The 21,836-nt window shown below is 49.1% G+C and overlaps 3 protein-coding genes and 1 long non-coding RNA gene across 9 annotated transcripts in view; 2 read left to right on the top strand and 2 right to left on the bottom strand.

Moving 5' to 3' along the window:
* Window positions 1-291: 291 nt before the first annotated feature.
* C7H1orf210 (chromosome 7 C1orf210 homolog) lies at window positions 292-4,894 on the top strand. The gene is made up of 4 exons (XM_064428604.1): window positions 292-536; window positions 2,383-2,890; window positions 3,527-3,673; window positions 4,092-4,894. The coding sequence occupies exons 1-4, from the start codon at window positions 447-449 to the stop codon at window positions 4,439-4,441; spliced, it is 1,095 nt and encodes a 364-aa protein (XP_064284674.1). The 5' UTR covers window positions 292-446; the 3' UTR covers window positions 4,442-4,894.
* A 2,066-nt stretch (window positions 4,895-6,960) lies between these two features.
* TMEM125 (transmembrane protein 125) lies at window positions 6,961-15,223 on the bottom strand. 4 transcript variants are annotated; one of them, XM_064428609.1, is made up of 3 exons: window positions 15,083-15,223; window positions 13,516-13,658; window positions 6,961-10,483 (listed from the first exon to the last, which is right to left on the bottom strand). In XM_064428609.1, the coding sequence occupies exon 3, from the start codon at window positions 10,175-10,177 to the stop codon at window positions 9,515-9,517; it is 663 nt and encodes a 220-aa protein (XP_064284679.1). In that variant the 5' UTR covers window positions 10,178-10,483; window positions 13,516-13,658; window positions 15,083-15,223; the 3' UTR covers window positions 6,961-9,514. The 4 variants fall into 4 exon arrangements, with proteins under 4 accessions (XP_064284679.1, XP_064284680.1, XP_064284681.1 ...); XM_064428610.1 differs by lacking the exon at window positions 13,516-13,658 and having other exon boundaries at window positions 15,083-15,222; XM_064428611.1 differs by lacking the exons at window positions 13,516-13,658; window positions 15,083-15,223 and adding an exon at window positions 13,690-14,392.
* LOC135305196 (uncharacterized) lies at window positions 15,102-18,508 on the top strand. 2 transcript variants are annotated; one of them, XR_010366460.1, is made up of 4 exons: window positions 15,113-15,243; window positions 15,606-15,658; window positions 15,951-16,261; window positions 18,256-18,508. It is a non-coding gene; the product is annotated as an uncharacterized LOC135305196 (long non-coding RNA). The 2 variants fall into 2 exon arrangements; XR_010366459.1 differs by lacking the exons at window positions 15,606-15,658; window positions 15,951-16,261 and having other exon boundaries at window positions 15,102-15,243.
* Window positions 18,216-21,836, bottom strand: part of CFAP57 (cilia and flagella associated protein 57) — a 22,271-nt gene continuing 18,650 nt past the window's right edge. For both annotated transcript variants that reach the window (XM_064428599.1, XM_064428600.1), the window contains exons 21-22: window positions 18,933-19,059; window positions 18,216-18,648 (exon numbers count right to left, since the gene is read on the bottom strand). In XM_064428599.1, coding sequence (XP_064284669.1) covers window positions 18,470-18,648; window positions 18,933-19,059 — 306 coding nt within the window. In that variant the 3' untranslated portion in view covers window positions 18,216-18,469. The remainder of the gene's footprint in view (window positions 18,649-18,932; window positions 19,060-21,836) is intronic.

Here is a 21,836-nt window from a genome sequence, read left to right as displayed (position 1 = left end):
CCAGGTGCACGGACCAACAGCTGGACCAGGCTCCGGCTGCTCTCCTGCAGCGCGGTGTCTCAGGGCAGATGCCGCAGAGGTGCCCCCTGGCCTCTGGGGGCTCGCAGCCCGCCCAGGGTCCTGCTGCCAGCCCGGCAGCCCCCACAGCGCAGCCGGCAGTGCTGCTCACCGATCACGGGCGGCCACACGGCTGGGAGGTGATGGGGCGCGGCTGTTAATGTGTAACTGGCACCGCCACCTTTCACCAGCTCGGGAGGAGCGGGGCCGGGGCGGCGGCAGCCAGGCTCGGAGCCGGGCGCTGCTCTCTGCGGGGCCGGCGTGTGGGGACCCGGTGGCGGCCCTGAGCCGGGCGACCGCGGCCACACCTCGCCCGGCAGGGCCGGCTCTGCCGGCTTCCCAGCTTTCCCCGACACTTGTTTTTCTGGCCGGAAGTTTCCTGGAGCCAAATGGCTCCTACCTGCCTGCTCTGCTGGGTCTGCAGCCTCCTCTGCGTCTGGCCGGTGGTGATGGGACACCCCTGCAGCCTTGACCACCAGGTAGGGGGGCCGCGGGGCCGCGGTGTGGGCAGCAGCTGAGGGTGGGCAGGGCCCCGCTCCTGGCCCTGCCAGCTCAGCTGCGGTGCCACGGGGCAGCAGGGCCTGGCAGGCAACTCCTGCTCTCACAGCTCAGGAGAAGACGAGTGATGAAAACCCACGGGAGCCAGCAGAGTTAATTGGGAGATGTGCTGTGCCAGTGGCCACCAGCCACAGGGGTGGTTTGCCCATGCCCAGAGCCTGGCTGTCCTGCTCCCAGCCTTGAGCTGAACATGTCATGTTGTCCAGCCTGTTCACCAGAGCACAGCCTGGAAAGCATTGTCTGAGTCGTGGTATTTCTGACTGTGGGGATCTCTTGGCTGCAGGTGTAACACAGCTGCCCATAAGGAGTGCATGGCAAGCAGCCATGAGTCACATCCCTGAGGGGGTCCCAACCCCTCACATGGTGCTGCAGTGACTGGAGCCAGGGTGATTGGCAAGCATGGGGCCAGGATCACTGAGCACCCGGCAAGGAGCAGGAAACACAACTAAGCCACAGGGACAAGCACTGCAGCCAGCAGCTTGACTGCAGGCAGGAGTTGGGAGAATGAAGGAAAGTGGCTGTCATGGGCCACTGACCTTTCCACTGAGCTCTCAGTTATTCCACCCAAAAGTTTGCACTGTTTTCCAAAGCCTCCCTGAGCCCAGCTGTGTTTGGGCTCATGTGGTGCCCCTGTGGCTTGGCCCAATTATAACCCAGTCTGCAGTGCCTGAGGTTTTTAAGGGCATATCTGTTCCTCTACCAAGCAGGAACAGCAGGGTCTGATAGGAGATTTAAGTGGAGAAGAGGATGAAAGGAGAGGTGAAGGAAATGAAAATTCCAGCTAGCTGGAATGTAGCCAACACAGAAACCCAGACTATGGACCACAGTAAACTTGAAGCACAGCATCTCTGCTTGCAAGGTCCAAACACAGCACTTAGCAGGAGCTTGTGCCTTCCCAACCAAACTTAAATTGCTGACCTGCTCTCTGGCAGCTTCAGTTTGGACACTTGACCCCCTCCCGCTAAAGGCCCAGGCAAGAGTAACCCATGCTGCAGACTGCTCCCCAGAACTGTTTGAGTTGGGGCACCCTGTTTTACTGGTAAAAAAAAAAAATCCATTCATGTGGATTGACTGATCCTTCCATCCTGCTCTGCTGGTCTTTTGGGACAGCGAATGGTCCATGGCCTGTTTTGTTTCCTAATACTGACACAGCCAGCCAGCAGTAAGCCACAGCTACTCACCATGTATCCTCAAGAACATGGGATAGGTGGAAGCATTGATGCACTATCCTGCACAGGCCCCAGGGAGCTGCTCCTGGCATGGGTGACTGGTACAGGTACCTGTAGCTCTGCAGCCTGGTCAGCTTCCTGCCTGCCCTTGCAACAGGCAAGGCTCTTCTGCTTCCCTGCTCCAGCTGGGAGGATGCCCCTGTGTCACACAAGAGCTCCCCGGGGGCTGGAGGTGGGGATCCAGGGGAGGAAAAGGAAGGCTTTCTGCAAACTGACCCTGTGTGACAGCTGCCCTGTACGGAAGGACAGGGGGGTGACAACCTGCTGCCTTTGCACTCATCCTTTTGGGTTTTCCCTCCAGTCCTGCATGCTCCTCCTTTAATGTTTCAGTCAGCTGCTCTCAGTCCTGGGCTGTCCTGCTCATCTTTCTCCATTTTCCTAGGCCCACTCCAATCTCATGTGGTTTTTAAATGCATTTGTGTCTTTGCTTTTTTAAACTCTGCAAGGGTAATTAAGACATTTGAACCTTTGAGCAGTCTCTCTATGGAGACACTCCCCATCATGGATAGCACATCTCAAACAGCAGCTCTTTTCCCAGGCATGGGCCAACTGCAGTGGGAAGAGCCTTCAGCATGCTCCAACTTCCCTTCCAAGAAACATCACCAGTTTGGACCTCTCCTTCAACTCCTTGGTCATGCCCCATCACAGGACTCTGTTGAAGCATTTCCCTTCCCTGCACTCTCTCAACCTCTCCAGCAATGCCAAGCTCACGCTGAGCCCAGCACTCTTCTCCAACCTCGGGGCTCTGCGTCTGCTGGACCTGAGCAGCTGCAGCATCACCTACATCCACATGGACGCTTTCAAGGGCCTGGGAAACTTGCACACCCTGCTTCTAAGAAACAACAGCTTGCAAGATCTTGATGTCCCTTTCCTTTTGCCACTGAAGGCTCTTTTCCACCTGGACCTGCGGCACAACGCGCTGGTCTCTGTGGGCACTTGGAGCCTGCAGCTGATGGAGACAGTCCCGCGGGTGCGCCTGGAAGGGAACCCCTGGGTCTGTGACTGCAGCGTGCACCCTCTGCAGCAGTGGCTGCGGCGCAGGCGAGGTGAGTGGAAGGGGTGGGTGGCAGGGAGTGTGTCGGGCAGATGGAATCTCAAGTGTAGGAGTCTTGCTTGATCCATTTGCTCCGACCCCTGGGCAAGGTCTGAGATGGTTCTGTGTCCTACCCTGTTGAGGGATAGTAAACCAAAAGGTGAGGTGATGTGTCTGTTCCTTGCTTGCAGTTACAAAGGATACCAAGGATTTCTAAGAACGTCAGCAAGATAATTTGTACTCTTCTAGGAAATGGGTTGTATGTATGCTTTGGCCTCTAAATCCATCTTTATGTGTCTTTGTGGAGTGCATTGTTGAGGAGTTGGCAGCTCCTCTCTGGAGCCAGGTCAGGCTCCAACCATCTGAGCTCAGCTCCAAGTAAGAGCAGTGGCGTTTCTGTGGGTATCCATGAATTTGTCTGTATCCAGTTTAAAGGAGCTCCTAGAGTCACACAAGAGTTTCTTGATCAGGGGATTTTTCCTTTGGTTGTTTCCTACAATTTGCTGAGGGTCAGCAAGTCTGTAAGGCAGAGCCAGGAGCACCTTGCAATGCAACCCATCCACCCAGGAGCAAGCAGGGATCATCTTCTCTGAACTGGAGAGGGGATGGGCACGGACTCCCACCCCACCTTAGCCCATTTGTCTCCCAGCTGTGCAGGTGACCTGCGTGTCGCCCCCGGAGCTGAGGGGCCAGGAGATCGCAGCTCTGGATTCTCAGGACCTGGGCTGCCAGATTAAGCAGCGGTTTGCTCGTGGGCTCAGCACACCACAGCCGATCACAGTGACTGAGAACAACAGTAAGTTGTGCGGATGGTGTCCATAAGGAGGTGTCCATAAGGTCTAGCACCTTCCTGTCCTCCATCATACTAGATGGGGCTGCAGGTGGAGTCCCCCTGCTCTGCCCCAAAGCCCCAGAGGCGCAGGCTGCTGGGCCATGCTGGTGCAGTGGCTTGGTGGGAGGGTGGCCAGCTCCTGGAGATGTTTGCTGGCTTTGTGACAGGAAAGGTGCCACAAAGCCACATGGAGCACATCACTCTCCACAGTGATGTGCAGCAGTACCAGCCAGCTGTCAGGCAGTTTTGCCCCCAGTGTTCACACCCCCTTGGTAGCTGATCTTGGTGAAGAGGATCTGCACACTGCAGGCAGGCACAGGGCTGGAGGATGGGAAGCGCTGGGTGTGCCACAGGCTGACCATGTGCCTTTCCTGTATCACAGCCACTGCACTGCCTGTTGGGAAGGGGGGAAGGAGCTGGCCATACCTGGTGGGATTCCTAGTGACAGCGGTTGGCATCTCCATCCTGATTGCACTGGCTGCCAAGTGCAAGCTTGTCCACAAGAACTTTGCCAGCTACCGCCACCGGCCGCTGCCTGAAATCAGCTCCATCGGAGGCAGCCCCATGGAGGATAGCAGCAGCTGGGACAGGGGCTCCTGTGGGAGCCATTCCATAACTGATGCTGCTGACCTACAAGCTGAGGATGATGATGGCTTCATCGAGGACAACTACATCCAGCCCAGTGAGCAGCTGCCAACAAAAGAGGAGCGGGAGTTGCATCGCTCCATCTGAGCTTATAAGCTTACAGCTCAGCCACCACTGCTGCAGCCTCTTGCTGTCTCCCTAGCTCCACCTTTTCCTACCTGTCCCTAGCTTTGGGCCCCACATGTGTGGGGCAGGAGGAAGGGAGCAGAGAGGAGGGGAGAGAGGGATGGGCTAGGAATGATTATGGAGGCTGAAGGCAGCCAGTCCCAGAGTATCCCAGCCTGACACCAGTAGGCTGTGCTGTCACAGGGACACCAAGCCAGGTGCTGCTTTCCCAGCCTTGCTCGGATGCTGAGGATGAAGGAGATGGTGCCTATCATGCCCGGGAAGGCAGGTGAAGTGGGAAGAGGAGCCTGCCCTGGTGCTGCCATGGGGTCTTGGGCACTGGCCCCACTGCCCCATGACACCAGACCCAGCCCTGATCTGTCCCTCAATGCATTGTCACTCTGAGGTGTGATTAAAACATGATTTAGCCCTGCCTCTGCCTGCAGTGGTTTGTTGGGACTCTCTTAGTGGCAGTGCTGGGAGGAGACCCCCAGCCCCACAGCTGGGGCACAGCTTTTTTTGCATGTGCTTTCAAGGACCATAAATACATTCCTCTAACTGTGGCAATGAGAGACCACATCTGTGGCACAGTGAGTGCTCTTATCCAAACAAATATTTCACCTGCTATGGTGCAGGCAGCCCTGGTGCACCATCACAGGGCTTCTGTGCACATCTCTCCAGCCACGGCCCTTCTTTCTTTTCCCTCTTTCTTCTCCAGGAAGACAAGCTAAAAGACACCTTTCCCCTGTCAGTTCTGCAGAGCTGAGAAAACTCATCAGTGCTGCCAGTTGCAGTGCCAGGCCCATGCACTAGGGCGAGGTGACCTTCTCCCCCAGCACCATTACAGAGTTCCATGTGTCAACTGTGTTCAACTGTGGAGTTGTACAAATGCAATAATTTTTACATTCCTGTCATCTTTGTGGTACAATGAACAGCACATGAATCACAAGTAACTGCAAGTTATTTCTGCTGGAGTTGGTTGTGCCTTCATGGGTTACTCTGGAGTTAAAAGCAGGGAGCAGCAGTGGCATTCACCTTTAGTAAGTGATTCATAAGGCTGGTACAACCGATTGGGAAGATTTCCCAGGGCACCGCCCAGTCATTACCATCCCTGATAGCTCAGGAGTCTCTTTGTCATGCTCCAGAGCATGAGATAACACAGGACAGCATTTCTCAAAGCTCTGCCACACAGCTAATTCCCCCACTTCCTTCAATTCTCTATATCACTGCTAACTGCCTTTCTATTTCTCCACTCATTAAAACATTTAGTGCATAAAAAAGGTAGATAATACACCCCAGAGAATGCAAACCAAAGGGGAAAAATGGGTCAGGCATTGGATGGATGAGACAGGCTAGAGGGCAAATGTGCCACTTGAAGCCTGGAGTAGGAGGAAAACCTGCTGGCTTCTTTCAGTGGTCAGCCAACTTTTGCTCTTAAATGCCACATTTCTAAAGTGAGCTTTACTTTTTCAGTTACTGTCTCATAATTTGCCTTCTGGGCTCATCAGCTACCTATGAAAATATACTATACACTGTATTTTTTGAAATTTCTAATATCTTTTGTGTAAGAGATTTAAATGTGAGGGCTGGGAAAAAGTATTTCAGTTATCTTTTGTAGGGTATTTTCTGGGCTTTTCAACATGCTTTTCAGTCACATGAATTCATGCTAGATGCAGTCTTTTCTTTTTAGTCTTGGTGATGTCTTAAAAGAAGTTAAAAATACAAGCACCCAGGCTTATTTGTCCAGGATCTTACTCACCAGCCCCTCAGCACTTAGTGGTTTGATGGCTTGTCTACTTTGACCCTGTTCATAAGTCCACCCATTTATTTTTTAGCCTAGCAGATATGGCAGGTTTTCTTGTGTGTGTGTGTGTGTGTGCATGCATTTTCTGCCCCTCTCAGGCAGCTGCAGTGCAAGTGGGCAGGCACCTGGCAACTCATGTCTGTGGGGGAAATACAATACATCTGGCATGCAGAGCTGGGAATACATGCATGAAAAGGAGGATCCTTCTCCAGGGGTCCACCCAGGAAGCTGCCATGAGGGCCTGGCTGAGGCTGGCCAGGACCAGGAGCAGGTATGCAGGCAGACTGGTTCCAGGTGTGAGGCTCAGCCCTGCCACAGGGTGAAACAGCTTCTCTGTAAACAAACTAGCCAGCACTACACGTTCAGGAGGCTTTGTGTGCTCCACGTGAGCATCTTTCAGGGGCATGGTGAGGTCTCAGGTTCACAGAGCGGTGGTTAAGGGAATCTGGATACACCTGGATTCTTAAGCAGAGAGACATTAACATGCATCTGGAGGTGGGAATTCTCATCAGGAAAGAAGTACATGCATTTTTGGGGCTGCGGTGGCGTTGCCACACTAGCTGGTGATCCAAAACCACAGCCACACGTGGGACCCTGGGCTGTTGTGATTACTGCCCTGGGCTGAGGCCAGCCCTGAAAAGCCTGACACCTCTGCTCTGCAGAGAGGCCTGCATTCAAGTATCAGCCTTCAACACAGTCAACTTCTCTAACACTTTATTATGTATGTCCACACACAGCACAGGAACCAAGAAACAAACCAGCACCTGTGCTGCAGAGGGGAGTCAGTGATTGGGCAGCACAGGCTGTCCCTCTGGTCAGCTGGACACTCAGCCACCATCTTCAGGCACAGCCTGTTCTTAGCCATTATCTTCTTGGGTTGCTGTCGTGGCCCACAGTCAATCACCCTTTTCTGGCACAAGTCACAGGCACTGTGACTTGAAGGGGCTGTGGAGGGGACAGGATTCACATTGACATGCAGGCAGCACGGAGCTGCGAGCTGGGCACAGTCACACCTCTTCACAGAAATGCCCAGATGTGCAAAACAGCTGGTGTGCAGGCAGCTGTGGCCTGTCAGCACGTGCGGGCTGGTGGAGCTGGCAGTCACTGCTGGACCACTGGCGCTGGCAGAAGGGGTGCAGCCTGGCATAACTGCACCTGCACTGACACAGACCTGCAGAGCAGCAGCAACGGTGATGGTGTGCAAGACCATTCAGCTCTGACCTGTCCCCTCCTGTGTAAGCACAGGGTTCCTTGGTGGACCTGAGGCCAGACAGCCCAGAGGGAAAGAACAGCTCAGCTCTGAAGAGATTTAGCACAGGAGGATCTGAGCTCACCACCACCTTCTGAGCCCTGGGCAGATTAAGGGAGGAGATGCAGAGAGAAGAGGAAACAGCAGTTTAATAAAATCTACAGAAGATGTGAAAGTGGCAGAGGAAAATGTAGAAATAACAGAGATACAGAGAGAAAAGCTCAAATGATGTACCTGTACATTGGGGAAAACAATCCAAGGCTTCAGGCAAAGGAAAGTCAGCAGGAGCAGGGCAAGAGCAGGTGAATACAAATGTGGTTTCATGAGATTTCACTGCATTGGGAATGGTTGGTCTGGAGCTGTGAAGGGGTGAACCCCTCACTGACCAGCTGATGGTGAGCTCTGACACTGCCTCCAGGTGTAACATGGGCAGTGATTTGTGCTGTTAGCAAGGGAATCAGCTACCATCCTCTTCCAAATGAATTTGCTACCAGGCACCAAAAAACAATAGCTCAGTCTTGTTCCATGGCAGAGGACCCTTGGCAAATAATGAGCAAAACCAACATCTGGGGCAGAGCAACTCAGGTGAAGGAAAGATGGGAGCTGACAAGATGAAGAATCACAGAACAGTGAGCTGGAAGGGGTTCAGAAGGATCACAGAGTCCAACTCTTAAGAGAATGGCCCACATGGGGTTTACACCCATGACCCTGGTGTTATTAGCACCATGCTCTGACCAAGCAGCTAAGAGGAGAAAGTCATGCAGGAGCATCTTCAGCAGGAGGTTGGGATCTGTGTCTGAGGAAAGGGCAGTGAAAGAGTTAGTGAGTCTATGTGGGAAAGTCTAATTTACCTGAGAAAATTCTCATTAAGTCACAGGAAAAGTTCCTGGGGTGAATTGTTAGTCTGCCTCTGGTAGAGACACCTTGGTGATAAAACAGGACACCTTGTAGAGATAAAATGTCAAAAAAGCTCCAGATAAAGCCCAAGTGACAGTAGAGGAATTTTTCTGCCCTGCAGCAGCTGCAGCACTTGGGAGACAGAAACAGCATGGAAACAAGCAGGGACTGGGATGAGCTGCAGGGCTCCTGGCAGCAGAGGTGCCTCTGCCTGGGAAGCTCCTGTGGGAGGGCACAGCACTCTCCCCTCACACCACAGCTTTTGCAGAGGGCAGCCCCAGGATTTGGACATTCCATCACCATCCCACAGCGAGTGCACCTTGCTGTTTGTGGCTCATGCAGTTGGAGCATCCTGGCATGAAAACAGAGCCCCAACACTCAGTCCAGCACAGATAATCCATCAGGGCCTTGACACCAACACCCCTTGATCACCCCTTTGATAAACCACAGGTGATGGTGGGCTGCAGAAATGTAACACTGGAACAGATACTGGCATTGCAAACACAAAAAGCATTTCATGTGAGGTCCAGCCATGCTGTGGCTCTGGCACACACAGTCCTATGCAAATCCCACACTCACTCCCACAGGCATCAGTGATTTCTTGGAGCAGCCCCTGCAGCCATACCTCCCACCAGGCTCCCTCGTGCCTGCTGACATGCAACATATCTCTTGCCATTCACCAGCTGCTAGAGGCTCTACTTCACTCAGGAGCTGGAGGCTCTGTACAGAGCACAGGTTGGTTTTATACCACCCACAATTACAGCCTCTCCTGCCAGGAGAGTGTATGACACCGTTCCAGGAGCTGCAGGAACCGAACAAGTACTGGGGTTCCCAGAGGTACAAGACAGGCTCACCTTCGCTCTGTAACATGGTCACAGCCAGGCAGGCAGCAGCTGACACAGGAGGCTTTGTGGAGATAAAATGCCAGCCAGGTCAGAGCCCATCCAGGTGCCCCGAGTCTGTGCTGTGCCACCAGCCTGGAGCAAAGCAAATGCCAGTCATCTCCAACAGGAACACAGGGCACACTGCAGCCGTCACCCTTCCTTGGGGAAAGGCCATCACTGACAGGCTGTATCCACTAAGACTCAGGCAGAGGTGTCCTGGGTCAGATCAGGTTGGCCATGCTGGAGGTGGGGGGAAGCCGCCTGTTTCCAGCGAGGCGGCCGGAGATGGTGAAGACGCGGATCTCGCCGGTCTCCAGGCTCCGAGGAGCCGCCCGGCGGCAGGAGGTGCACAGCAGGTATAGCAGCAGGCAGAGGAGGATGGCGCTGCCAGCAGTCAGGAGGATGACCCCGCTGGTGAACATGCTGGCCAGCGGCCGTGCGGGGCTGAGCTGCATGGTGTTGGTGGAGAGGATGGTGAGCACCACCCCACAGACCAGCAGCACCAGGGCGCTCAGCAGCAGCACCAGGCAGTCCGAGAAGCCTCCGCTCTTCAGGAGCTCGATCTGATCCCGGCTGCGGATGCAGTTCATGTCCTGGATTGCAGAGCTCAGCAGCTGCTTCAGCAGCACCAGCAGGGCCAGGAGGCAGAGTGTGGTGCCCACAGCGAGCCGCCACTCTCCAGACCGGCTGCTGGTGCTGTACAGCAGGATGATGCCCCCAATCCCGCAGGCCAGGATCAGCACCACGGCCATCCCATAGCACAGGATGGACTTCTTGGGGTCCTGGAACCACCAGAGCTCCACATGCTCTTCCAAGATATTCCTCTGGATGTGGTCTGCATCTGCAGGTGTGCGGGGGCTGCTCAGCTCTGCCAGCTCTGGCATGGCGGGCAGCTGGGTGAAGAGGGCACAGAGGTGGCACAGATTAATTTGCACCCTTACAGCAAACGGAGGGTCAGTGCAGCAGCAGTGGTGAAGGCAGCTGCATTTCTCGAGCAATGATGTCTCGGTCTCATTCTTTGCATCCTGATGGAATTTCCTTTTGCAGTGGTGCCACCCGGAGAACTATGGTCCACATGCTGGGGTTGAGCCCACCACCGAGGCAGGGCTGTGAAACATGATGGAGCGTTCCCAGAGCAGCACCACAGGGGAACAGCCAGGATTGCCTCCTTCCTTTCCTGTGTCTTTCATCTGAAAAAGTCAAGAAGAGATCATTAAACAGAGACCCTGCTCCCCTGTACCAAATAATCCTGTGCCTGGGCCTCATTGCTCAGGCTGGCCTGCAGACCTTGCTGAGCTTCCCTCACAGAAGCCCTGTGTGCTTCAGCTGCATGTCTTCACGGGAGACCTCCATGTGCTGTGGGGGAACCCCAGCCTGCCCCAAGGGCGACTCTCCTGCCTCCCCAACGCTGTGTGCCCTACTGCTGGCACATTGCTGCCCGAAGGACTCTGCCTGCAGCTGGTGCTGGCAGCAGGGCAGGGACAGAGCAGAGGCAGGTCCCTTCTGGGATAAAGCCCCATTCACAGCTCCGGCTTCACATGCTCCCTCATCAGCATCAGCCTCTTGTCACCAACTGGCTCTGCTGCCCAGAATGGGAGGTGGGGGTCAGGATCAGGGTTTAACCCTTCCACTCCAGTGGCTGGAAGAGTGAGATCTGCCATAGCTGCGTGTTCTCAGCCCCATCCCTGCACTGCCAGTGGTTTCCCCTCAGAAAGTTCCTTACAGAAATATGGCAGCTACATCTCCAGTGATCTCAGCACATCCCTGGAAAGAGCCCTTAGCTGTGGCCTGGAGCCCTGCTCTCTCGCTGCTGGTCTCTGAAGCACTTTGCCGCTGGAGGGGAGCAGAGGAAGGGCAGCATTGGCTCTGAGGTGCTGTGCTTAGCTGGGCTCCCCTGGGCACAGCACCTTGTCTCAGCCCACCCCTTGTGGTTCCCAGGTTTGTGTCCCCACTATCCTGCCCCCCTTAATACTTCTTTGGGTACAGTTTTAGATCAAGAGCAGAAACCACTTGCATTTCTCTCTCATAATGTTCCTACCTGGCATGTGAGTACTCCAACTGGTCCCACAGCACCACAGGGACCCTCTAGAACAGCTAGTACCCAAACCATGGAGAGGTGCTGGAGAGGACAGCACGGGAGCCCATCAGCCCCTGTCAAACACACTCTGTTTGTACCTTGCCCTGCTCGGCTCTGGGGCTCAGGGCTCATTACACACAGGAAGGGACAATTTCTGACCTCCACATGTTGGCAGCTCTGCACACACCAGGGATCTTTGCTCTCATCACTGTCCCTGTCTCTGTTCTCCACAGACGGCATCCCTTGTGGCAATGCCTTTGCTGCCAGCAAACACCTCAAACCCCCTCTGTCAGGGCCCAGGCAACAGGGGCCGGGGGGGAGAGGGAGGACAATGGTGCGGGGAGTGCCCGAACCAGACACCGCCTGACAGTGTCAGGCCAAGCTCCTCCTGAGTCACTCCCCGGCTGTGATGGAGCTGAGGTCACTTTGGCCTGGCTCCGGGCCCAACACGTGTCCGGGCAGTCCGTGGGCACGGGAGCTGCAGGGGCTGGCCCTGAGATGGCTGTGGCACAGAGACCCAGCACACAGAGGGGGCACCCTGGCTGGGAGGCCTGTGGGAGAGAGACCTGCAGCTCCTGGCTGAGCCGGAGCAACCAGAATGCAGCAGTTAGAGAGAGAAAAGAGCTGTGGCTGAGCGTGTCGGTTTGTGCCTGCTGGGATGCACTTTGATTTTGCGTGAGACAGCAGATAGCTTGTGTGTGCCCAGGACACGAGTCCCCAGGAAGGTGAGGATGTCACGGGGCACTGTTAAAGTAGAGAGGCAAGGAGACAGTGAGTCTGAAGTTGTTTCCTTAGCCTATGCAAATCAGCTTGGGGCTAAACATTGCTCTCTCCTGGCTTTCCTTCTCCAAGCACAGAGGTGCCTTATCTCCTCCTTACCAATGAATGGGTGAGTCTAGTAGAAAGCAAATTTGTAGATTAGATTGAGATTTCAGACCAAGAAAACATAAAGCTTGGAGAAGTGCAAAGTCTGTGTCCCTCTGCTGCTTGACCCAAGTTACACAAGTCAAACAGTAAACAAGGAAACCACAACAGCATGAACCACAATGAGGGAATATGTGATCAAAAATCAAGCTACAGCACTGCATTCTCATGTTCCTTTTTAAAATGTAACCATTTTAGTATTTTATTTGCTCAGAGGAAGGACAAGGGAGCAAAATAAAACCATAGGAGCATCTGGCTGAGGAACAAAATTAGGTATCACCTCTACAAGCATGTATTTCCCAGTGTTATATTAACCCCTATTAAACAAATTATTTGGAGAGGCAAAGGCTTCCACTGAAGTGTGCTTTCATATTTTCTTATGTCTCTTTGAAAATGTTCTGGGAATATAATCTTTTGCTCTAAAACCATCCACACTTGCTTCTCTAGACCCTGAGGGCTTGTGCTGCTAATAACAGTATTTTTACTCCTAGAATCACAGAATAATTAAGGTGGGATGGGACCTTGTGAAGTCATCTGCTTAAAGAAGAGTTCACCTAAAAGTCAGACTGAGCAGGTCAGGGCCCCATTCATTTACATGCCAAGGATGGAGGATCTATAGCCCCTCAGGGATCATTCCAGAGTTAAATCACCTTCGCCATGAAAACATTCCTCCTTAAATCTAGCTACAGTTTCTCATTCCTCAGGCTGGGTGCATTGCCTCCCACCCTCTTCAGAAAACTCTTTATATGTTAAACCAAAGCAGCCCTATCCTGGGCTGTCACCCACCACTCCTTTTTTCAGGAAAAAAGTGACATGCTGTCCTTCCCCACTGCTGGCTGGCAGCTGTGGAGGAAGAACAGGAAAGCACTAGGAATGCAGGAAAGAAAAAAATATTCATGTTTTTCCTTTTCCATTGTGTTAGTTGTTTTTTTCTTTCCATACTCTGACAACATTTAACTGGAAATTGAGGGTCATCATCAATGTGCACCTGGCTGCAGGTGTGGGAGATGTACACTGGCTGAATGCCTCGGAATGATACATGCATATATTTATTTACTGATAAACTTCTTGTGCCTGACAGACTGATATCTGGCAGACAAGCCATGGACTGTACATTAATTAAAAATTCAATTTCAGAGCCACATACAATTCAGCTCTTGAAATATTTCTCACTTCCCTCCTCTTCTCAAACCCAGGGTACCCCCCCCAAACATTGCTTACCCACAGGGTTTAGGAGGGGAAGTCTGGGGATGAGACAGGCTCTTGCTGTACTTCCTTGTACTTCCAGCCTTGGAAGGGTTTTATGCAGCTTTTATGTGGACTTTGTAAACATCATGGAGACTGGGAGAGTCCAATAAGATTTGCTATAAAATAATAATACATAAAATTATTTACCTGAGCAGCGAGGATAAGAGCCAACAGAGCTTCACAATCTCAAGCAAATCCAAGCCATCTCAGCCCTCTGTTTTCCCAGTCCATCACAGCTTATTTGCTTCTTCTCCTGATCAGTCCATAGCCTGTTTGGGATGGACCTTCCACCACTCTGTGCCTCACAAAAATCTTTAGTCCAGAATAGTCATAAATGTTTTCCCATAATTTCATGTCATTTTTTCAACCTCCAATGCTTTAGGAAGCATTTCTTTACCAAGAGAGTCAGCCCTGAATTGTTGTATGTCCCTTCCAATTGAAACAGTACATTCTATTCTGTCTATTGTATTCTAGTTTGTCTATTCTAGCCTATTGTGTTGTCTATTCTATTGTATTTCAGTGGAAAAGGACCTAAAACGATCATCTAGTCCAGCTGCCTGACAAATTTCGGGCTGACCAAATTCAATAATGTTTTTTAGGGCATTGCCCAGAAGCCTCTTCAATACTGACAGGTTTGGGGTGTCTAAGCATATTTGATTCTGTTCTAACTCCCTATAGGCTCAAAGAGAATGAAGCACATGTATCTTATGACTGAATTACTCTCAATGCACAAACCAGAAGCTCTGTGTCATGGTGCTCAAGGCCTGTCATGGTGCACCTGAGAGCATGTGAGAAGGTTCCCTCTCTGAGAACTCAGGACTGGGGATGGAGGAACCTGCAAGGAATGGGAGTAATGGGGCTTTTATGTGGAATCTATCTGTCTTGCCCAAAATCCTAGCTAGAGATCCACACTCCTTTGCCTTCCATACCAACCACCAATTCCCAATGCTCCTCCTTTCCTGGGCTGCTCGGGATCCATGCAAATCTGTGCAGTTGGATCTGCACCTCTGGGGAGAGCCCACCCTCTCTCCCCCAACAGATAGATAATGCTTTCCAGAAGTGAGCATCTGTTCCCAGCAGTGCTCCTGCCATGAGACTCCATTTGGGAAGCCCCAGGGAAGCCCTGGGTGATGGTGGATTGTCCCTTCCTTTCCCCAAGCCTAGGGGTTCTGGCCTTAAGGATGGTGGAGGGCTTGTTGTAACAGGGTCAGTACACAGCTGCTTTTTACACAGATCTAGACAGTTTTGGCACACTCCATTGTAGAGTGTCATGTTCCCCTTCCTCTTTGTAAGCTCAACAGGCATCCATTATCCTGATCCTGCAGAGCCTGTCCTGATGCACCTCTGCCGAGGGTGGCCTGGGAGTTCCAAGGGAACAAGAAACTCCCAAGCCTGACATGCTGAGAGGAACCAATAGCACAAAGAAGAAATGAATTGGAGGCAAGAAGCAGGGTCTCTTAAGAAGTGAGTCTGAAGCAGCCTCAAACCTGCCAGCAGCTGCTGCTGAAGCTCCTTCCCCAGGGAGGAAGGGATCACTTACCTGCAGCAGGCGCTGCCCACATGCGACAGCCCGGCACACTTCCCTGCTCCAGGCTGGCAGCAATGGTTTTTCCTGGCTTTCCTTCCACTGGATCCAGCTAACGAGGGAGCCCACGGGGAAAATCTCTTCCCTTCCTCTTGGAAGTACCTGCCAAGACCCAGGTGAGGCTCCCCTTCCTGGTGCCGCGGCAGCAGCGAGGTCCGGCGGCAGCCCTCTCCTCCTGCCCGGGCAGGTGCATTCCCCAGCTGGGTGGCGTCTCAGCAAACCTGCTGCTGCTCTTGGAGACGCTCCAGAGCCGCGCCGGTGTGCAGGTGCTACCCCTCCCTCCTCGGGCAGGATCTGGCCTCTGGCCACACACCGATCCTGGAAGGTGGCTCATTTCCTCCCAGCTGGAGGTGAAGGGGTGCCAGAGCCGGGGAGCAGCTCCCAGGCAGCAAGGGGTAGTGCTAGGGGACATTTGACACACTCAGCAACAGTGTGTCATAGTGGTATTAAATGAAGTAGCTCCTGCTCTACTTTACAGGTTGGGGTCATCCAGTTATATCAGGACTGCCTCTTTCTGCGGCAGAAGTGCAGGCAAGTACTTAAGTCAGCCAAGATGTTACTGTCATATCTTCCCACCAAAAGGCAGCTGCACAACCCCCTCCCTGGGAGACAGCAGCACCAGCAAAGTTTATCATGCTGCAGAAGAGCTGATTTCCTGGTAAACCAGTGGGGGGAAAAGGGTAACTATTTTGAGAGGAATCAGGGAAACAGAAAAGAATTCATGTAAGAGTTGAAGAATAACAAAAGGGAGTAGCAGGAATGTTGAAGTCAGTAGGGGAATGGGATTCCCAGACTGATCAATATCCCCTCCTTTCGTGCTTAGGTTTCATGATAGCAGAAGGGATCATTGCCGTTAGTCTGAGCAGCTGGAAAATCTCCAGAGAAAGGCAGGAAGAAGAGAACGGGACTGAACAACAGCTCTTGCCTGGCTAATGGAAAGGGAGGCTTGGTTATTAAGTCACATGCTACTTTTTATCAGGCTGTGAGAAGGGAAGCTTAGGATATGCTAATCAAATAGAAACCAAGTAGTGTGACAGGTTCAGGAATTTGTCTGAGAAAAATCTGATATGTCTTTGGAGACTTGTGAAATATCATCAGTCCAAAGGATGTTGTCCTACACATAAAAAACAAATGGTATGTGATAGGTTTTCCTATACAAACACCTTTGAACAATGAGCTTGACCCTATCCAGAAGAACCTGTTTTTTAGTTGGCCCATTTAGCAAAAAAGTCATATAAGGGGAAATCTCATTCAGATAGCCATATAGTAATTTAAAAAAATGGGCTGTAGCTTTATAAGAGCATGAAATCCTTACCAGCTCCTTTAGGGAGGTACCAGTAGGAGAAACAGAACAATGAAGGTCAAGAGAGGATGAAAGCAGAAAATGATTTTGCACCCTGAGAGAATTCAGAAGGCCATTAGCACACAAAACCATAATCCAGTTACAGCTTAATTCTAAAACATTTATAGAGTTTGTGTGTGGGAGTTTGACCTTGGTCTGCTTTTCCCAGTATAGAAGGGGCTTGTAGATCTATTTTGCTTTCAGCAGGTCTGCTGAAGTTTAGTTGTAACACTCTGCTGTGCCTGATGTTTAATGCTCCCCTATACAAGCAATGTTTTAGCTGCCCCATAGCCACTAAGATCAAGTTCAAAATCCTCTTCAGCCTAGTCTGGCAGCTGCAGCTACCTAGGCTTCATCTGACAGGCTGAGTATTGCCTTCAAAATTTGATAACAAGGGTGAAATAGGGGTATATTTTTAAGCATACCAGTCACCGTTTAGAAATAATTCACTATCTATATAGGGATATTAGGAAAAGATTCTTCTTATTCAGAAAAGTTGATTACATTTCTCTAAACCACAACTATTAAAGCAGTGTGTTGTATGATTCTAGCACTCAATTTGTCCTGACAGAGAGAGGGGAAAATTATACCACACGAGAACCTAGCAAATTAAAATGGGTGTGTCCTGAAAATTTTAGAGGGAACTAGTTTCTAAAATATTTACTAATTACATTAATTACATCCTCTTTCTGTACAGGAAGTATCAAGATGATTATATGGGGAGGGGAGGAGGAAGAAAAGGTGTTAAGCTAGCCCATTAACAGACCATTAACTTCTTCCTTTTGCTCCTGTAAAATCTATGCTCCATACAGTTTAAAGATGAAAAATGGAAAAAAAAAGGACAAAGCACTCAGCTGAAGTTTCCAAAATCATTGGAGCTCATGGAACCATCTATTTTGCCATGGTATTGCTTTGGAAATGAGTCTGGTATTCCTGATGGTAATGTAGCTTACATGTTATCCAGCCCTGGCATCACCTTCTGTATAATATTAGGAGTATATTAAAAGCACTCATCACTTTTCCACAACTCAGGATAGGAAATGAAACAGCAATATACTGGCTGTTGTAATACCATGCAGTTCTACGTTCAACCAGTAGCTCAAACTTCTGATAGATGTGAAATACTCCTCAGTGGCATAGTGTGTCATGTATTGACAACAAATGGTGAAAAATTTAGGTTTTCCCCCCTCTCATTATTAAAAAAATTACTCCCTGCCCTTTTCTGTGTATGAGTACTTTGCAGAGTGACTCATTAGGAGAATTTCACTGAAAAACTGAACTAAAGGGATTGTGGATGTTGAAAAAAAGACAAACAAAAATCAGTTTATCAAAGTTATAGGAGTTATGACATAAAGTTTGGACTTTATTCCAGATTTTGGGAGTTTGAAACTGGGCTGCCTTTTTTGGCAGATGAGGCAACACATCTCTAGACAGAAAGCAGAGGCTTTAGCCTCTGCTCTAGCTCATGTGTTCTTGAGTCAAAGGTTGTCCTCACAAGGTAATTGATTGTTAATCTGTGACTGGATACCTGCTTGGAATAGCAACGACATCAGTCTTAAGAGCAGCAGTCCTTTGTATGGACATGGGCAATTTAAAATTGGAAAATAAAAGGCTAATGCATTTTGCAGCACAATGACACCAAATTAGAATTCTAGCAGAAAAGGCTTACAGTTTGACCAGCTGTTCTGAATTAGGACACATTAGTTTTCAAGACAAAGATGAGTAGCTAGCATGAAGGCACAAAGATTAGTCTAACACTAACATAAATTTATTTTTTTTTCTTTAGGCTCCTAAGTCTCATGAAAAGGGCAGATTTCAGGAAAGCAGAAGTGTTCAGAGCACTGATTGTTTCATAAATGCTCCTAGTGGAAGAGTATAGGATGATGTAAGTCTACTCTATGCTGTTGCATTTTTGATCTTGCCAGGAGGATATAATAATGTAAGGCATCCTTGAACCACATCAGTATTGCTGTGTCTTGTGGCTTCTTCCCAGATTCAGGTCAGGAAGATTTCTGACTGAAGGAGACTGAACCTGGACAGCTCAAGGCTTTCCCCATCTCCTGGATTTGGTCTCGCAGATATTGAATTTCTAGCTGCTGCATTTCTATGATTTTTTCACTTTCCATCTCTGGATTCAACCTCAGGACAGCTGGGCCGGAGGGAAGTTCACTGGAGGGAGCTGGAAGATAAAATAGAGGGGACATATTACAGTAACAAAGGTCCAGCTCATACAGTTCTTTGGAATGAACAAAAGAAAGCATCTTTCAGGGTTGAAGGAGTAGATCTAAATAGTAAGAATCTACAGGATTTAGCAGCTTCTACAATTAACATTAAAATGTGCCAGGTACCACAAGGTAGACAAGTTAGAATGAAACACAGACAGTAATGGAATTTTTCACCTAGGACCAAAAGAGCTTCTGCCATGAGTACTGACAATATGGAAAATATACAAGAATTATTCACCTGTGTCTTGAATTGCCTTTTTGTTCTTGTTTAATCTCAGTGCAGACTGGAGGTCATGCACTTGCGCGTTGGCCACCGTTAGTTCTTGCCGTAAGTCATTAATTTCCTTAATCAGACTCACATTTTCCTGCAAAAACAACATGCTCTATAAGGAAAGGCACAGGTACTACCTGGCTGAGCAATATGTATCTTCATATCTTTGAGAAAGACACTGGAAAGTATAGAATCAGTATCACAAGCAGAAGGTGCTGGGCAATCAGGAGAGTACACAACATTTCAGAAAAGATCACAGTAGATGTGACTCAGAACATGAGAGTATTCAAACCACGTTAGCTCAAAAAAACAATATTTGTTTTGCTTTTCTGACTGCAGCTGCACTCCAAGGTATCATCTTCCTTGCCAATTCCAAAGGGAAGCTCAGGGCCTTCCTAAATTGATCCAATTAATTCAGAATTAATGCGAAGAATTCCCATCTCTCCCTCCAGTGTCTATTATTTTGCTTTTCATTTGTCACTATGTGTTTGTTCACTTAAATTATCTTTATCTCCTTGGCATTATTCAAAGCTCTCTTCATTAGTTCTGACATTACTTTCCCATACTCCTTCCAAATTGTGAGGAAATATATCACACGTGGAGATTTGAGGTACCTACTGCTAACACTTCCTGTTATAAGGAAAAGTTAGCAATGTATTAATATTTTGTTCTTTTTTTTCTTAGTCTGTTTTCAGCCCATAAAAGTTCAGTCCTCTAATTTTTAGTAACCTACCATGAAGCATCTTGCTGAAGGAGCTGTGAAAGTGCCAGTAAATGTAATTTACCCATTGCTGCAACAGATTCAAAGACTTGGCAAAACCAGTATGGTTTAGTACTATTTAAGGATGATAACACTGCTGCTCATGATTTAGAAACAGGAGCACCATTAACTAAACATCTCTTTTCTGTATTCAAGAGAGTGAAGTGGAATTGTGTATTTGCCTCTTATTAGGACAGTGAAATACCTTACCACGTTAATAACTAGGACAAATGTTAAACAGCTGCCATCATACTTGAACCAAGAAGAGCAACTATTTCAGCTACCTGTGGTGTGGTTTTTAGAACTTTTGGAACACAGGGGCAATATTTAAAAAGATAGATGGCAAAAAGGCAGGTTTAGGGTACCTCACAATATCAGTCTCAAGCAGTAGGGAACCCACTAAAACAACAGGAGATAAGAACAAGGATGAATGAAATTTTTCCATGAATATGGTGTCCTTCAAATCTTGTTTTCTGCTTTTGTTTTAATGATTATTTTGGTGAATAGAGATGTTGCCACAAAAGATAGTGCAAAGCATACGACTCAGTTCCTTCCAGTATACTTATAAAAGTGTTGGCACCACACAACTGCAGGCTGGTCAGAAGTGAAGTACAAAGCCCACTGCACCTCACAGTATGTGCCTGCACTCAAGGAGTTCAAGTTGGCAGCAATAGCTCAGGGCATGTGTGTAGCAAGATTATCAAGACTTCACACTAGGCAAGTACAGCAGCTGTGCTTTAGTTTCTCCTCAGCTGAAAATCACTGACTGGAGGAAGAGTGTGGGATTCATTAAGATCTGAACTTGTTGGGCAAGAAGAGTTGCTCTTGCAGTGCTTTTGTTGGACTATAAATGCAGCAAGAGTTGGTGTGCTCAGGCAGCTCTGGAACTGTAATATTTTGTTGAGTCTGACTTGTCTAATGCAAGCCTTTAAATACAGATGAAATTTGACTCTATGCTTTTTTTTCCAGAACTTGATCCTGAAAGAACACATGAAGAGGATAACTTCCAATAATCAGTCAAGGTAATTTTCTTTTGATCAGCTTTCAGGGTTGGGTCGTCACATTTGCCTTTAGGTGTACTTTAGTCATGGGCACATTCATATATGTTCTGTCCAAGTGATTACCTGCTGCTGCCAAATTAAGACCTTGCTTTTGGTCTATCAGAAAATATAATGGAGAGTGTCTTGTATGAAGCAATCTGGGCTATGTAGAAATGTCTTGTTTGGTTTCCTTGATGCTAAAAGACTGTTGGTTGACACTGATAATATTTTCCCAAAGAGGCCTTCTCTCCAGAGAGATTAGCCTTTCATTCAATATTTACATTCTGACAGAATGCTTGCACTGCAAAGCAACGTCACAGAATGGATATATAAAATAAATGTTCATGGGAAAACTCATTGTCACGGGAGGTTGTGGCAAAGAACCAATTGTTTCAGAAAAGGGGCTGATCAAATGCATGGATAATGAGGCCATCAGGTACAATGACACATCATATGGATGCAATCTACAGTCTAGGAAGTCCCTACAGTGCTGACTGTCAGACAGGACATATAGGTAGGACATACAGTAAAATTCATCCTATATGGGCTTCAGTTTAAGCAGCACTACTTCAAGGTTATTCAGTGTCTCTGTTTTTATGTATCCAAAGAAACCATTACAAATACAGAAGGCTGGAGGAAAAACTAATAGCTGAATAACAGGCAACTTGTCAACTGGTAAGAATAACTAAAATTATCTTGTCAGTTCTAATCATCTGTTGCAGCAGTCACTAGTGGAGTGTACCTATGAATAATCTCTCAAAGAGGAGGGCATAGCTCTGAAAATGTAACTGCAACTGAGAAATAATAGAAAGACAGAGCTAGAAGACTGTCAGGATGTCATTTGCTTTTTCAAAGCAAATCCTCACAGAAGTTTGTCTAAACTAGTCTTAAAAGCCCCCGTGAAAGACTGGAAGGCCATGATAATTCCTGCTGGTTATAAAATCTCATTAATCTACTGGACTTCAGAGAACTGCTTTTTCTTTGAAGAAACCAGGCTGGTTAGAATCTTTGATATCTTCATCTTCCAGATGTTTTATTAATTTGGTTTTAATCATCATTTCATTTTAGGCT

The sequence above is a fragment of the Passer domesticus genome, chromosome 7 (genome assembly GCF_036417665.1).
Source record: "Passer domesticus isolate bPasDom1 chromosome 7, bPasDom1.hap1, whole genome shotgun sequence".
Taxonomy (NCBI): domain Eukaryota; kingdom Metazoa; phylum Chordata; class Aves; order Passeriformes; family Passeridae; genus Passer; species Passer domesticus.
This window is presented reverse-complemented; position numbering and strand designations above follow the sequence as displayed.